Source organism: Gavialis gangeticus, unplaced genomic scaffold, assembly GCF_001723915.1.
Source record: "Gavialis gangeticus isolate Ggan-Ray unplaced genomic scaffold, GavGan_comp1, whole genome shotgun sequence".
Lineage (NCBI taxonomy): Eukaryota > Metazoa > Chordata > Crocodylia > Gavialidae > Gavialis > Gavialis gangeticus.
Window position 1 is genome coordinate 15,140,686 of NW_017729001.1, and position 2,035 is coordinate 15,142,720.

Below are 2,035 nucleotides of genomic sequence, written 5' to 3' on the forward strand. Positions count from 1 at the left end.
TGGGGAAACATTTTGTTTTTACTGAATCACTTGTTACGTCTAGAAACCAAATCATCATTTGGCCTAGTTCTAAAAAAACAAGCTCAGCACAGCAGGGTGAGGAGAGAGGAGCCCCAGGGAGCCTGCAGAGTGCGGGAAGCCAGGACACAAGCAGCCCTGGGTAGCAAGAGGGAAAAGCATACATGGAGGCCAGTCACCTGTGGTCTGATCTGGAAGCGAGACCCCAGGACACTATGCATCAGCAGAGGTGACCACATACAACCTGGGAGCAGCAAAACAAAATGCAGTATTGGTTTTGCAGATGCTTAGTCAAGCAGAGTTCTCAATGACGGGGATTTTAACATCCTGGGGTCTGAGCTACGAGGATCCATTGTCAAAACAACAGCACGTGAAGTCCTCTATTAACCATTTGCCTTGAGTTTTTAATGTTCTCAGAGGAGAGGGTAGCAACTCCAGAGGCTCTGGGGAAAGTGCATGTGAGTGTAACCTCGTTCATTAAATAGAAAGCTTGAAAACCCTGTTCTGTGTGTTTGCCATGAGCTGAAATAGGGGCCACAGGAAGGAATGGGAGTAAAATAGATTTACTGGGGCGAAGAGATCATATGATATATTTTAAATATATCACATCAGTCCAAAAAGTGTTAAACATAACAAAAGATGACAACCTCTTATGTAATTTCACTAGGCTTTTCTCAAGGTAGAAGTCAATATTTTGATCACCTTTAGGTTGGGGTTGCAAAGAGGATATTGCAAGTAGCACCCCATCCCACTCAAATCATCTGAAGGGTCAAAAGAAAAGCAATGACCCTAACTTTAAAACCTTGGAAGCAACTCTGAACAGGTATATGCAATAGCACAGGAGAAAAATAAAGTGGCATTTCCTTAGGTTTTGGCTAACGCTAAACATGCCTATTTTATTCCCACTGGGAAATCAGTTCAATGACTCATTTTTCAGAAATGACTCCACTGCTAACTATGACGCTATGTCCATGTTATCCCATGTAACCATGACATCACTTCCACACTCAGATTTAATCTCTTTCCCATGTATTTCATCATTACCTTTGGTGCAGTGGCCCTAGCAATTTTCTTCTTCCTTGCATTTTAAAAAACAATCTTTTAAAAGAAGGATATTGCAATATTCTTCTCTCTCTCCTTTTATTACAAATCTGCAAAGTAGTGAGAAACACAGAAAAAGAGTTGCTTTCAATATTATCTGCAATGCTGGAGGTAGATAGCAAGGTTTCAGAGGTATAAAGTTTAAAAGAATGAGACATTCTTGTGCTTTGAAATAATACATAGGTTTGTGGTGAAAAAAACAGTTTCATAGAAAATGTGGGTTTATAAAGAAAGTGAGATGAGGTAAGAAGGGCAGCAAGAACTTCATTCAGAGGAGGCTTTTCCTTCATCCTCCGGCATGTCCTAGTGACAGAAAGCCATAAACCGCCGTGTTGCCAGCTTATGTGTGTCACTCTCTCACTTCCTCTTTTAAGGTTCGTGACCCAAGTTGTCAGACTGTTACACAAATAAGAGGGACAGTGGAGGACACGTGCAGGTTTCTTGCAAAGACTCTTGGACCCATGAGCCTTGGCATCCAGCGACGGAGGCAGCAGTCCAGAATGTCCTGAAATGGGAAACATTGCCAATAGGTAAGACTCATTCATCTTCTGTCTCCCAGAATTCAACAGAGCTCCCTGAACAATGTTGGCACCTGACCATCAGGGGATGCTGGAAAAAAAAAATCACACAATTTGCCAAAATTTAATAAATGTGGGAGCCTTTTTAAGTACTCAACTGTTTTTGAGCCTTTAGTCTTCACAGCTTGGCACTTTTCTCTACAAAAATTAAGCTAAAATTGACTTTTTTACAATGAAAATTGAGAGTCAAGTGTAATCACCTGACTCCAGGAGATTAGGCTTTAAGAAAACCACCAAATGTCGCAAGCATCATGACTGAACCATAAGATGTCAGCCACAGGCTCCAGCACAGCATAATCCCAGCCAAAAGAACTGCTGGGCACCCAGAAATGCCAACC

The 2,035-nt window shown here is 41.8% G+C and overlaps 1 protein-coding gene across 1 annotated transcript in view; it reads right to left on the reverse strand.

Moving 5' to 3' along the window:
• Positions 1–401: 401 nt before the first annotated feature.
• The window catches only part of LOC109290423 (somatomedin-B and thrombospondin type-1 domain-containing protein-like), a 50,652-nt gene continuing 49,018 nt past the window's right edge, over positions 402–2,035 (reverse strand). Inside the window, exon 5 of the mRNA XM_019506921.1 lies at positions 402–1,624. Within this exon, the coding sequence (XP_019362466.1) occupies positions 1,519–1,624 (106 nt within the window). The 3' untranslated portion in view covers positions 402–1,518. The remainder of the gene's footprint in view (positions 1,625–2,035) is intronic.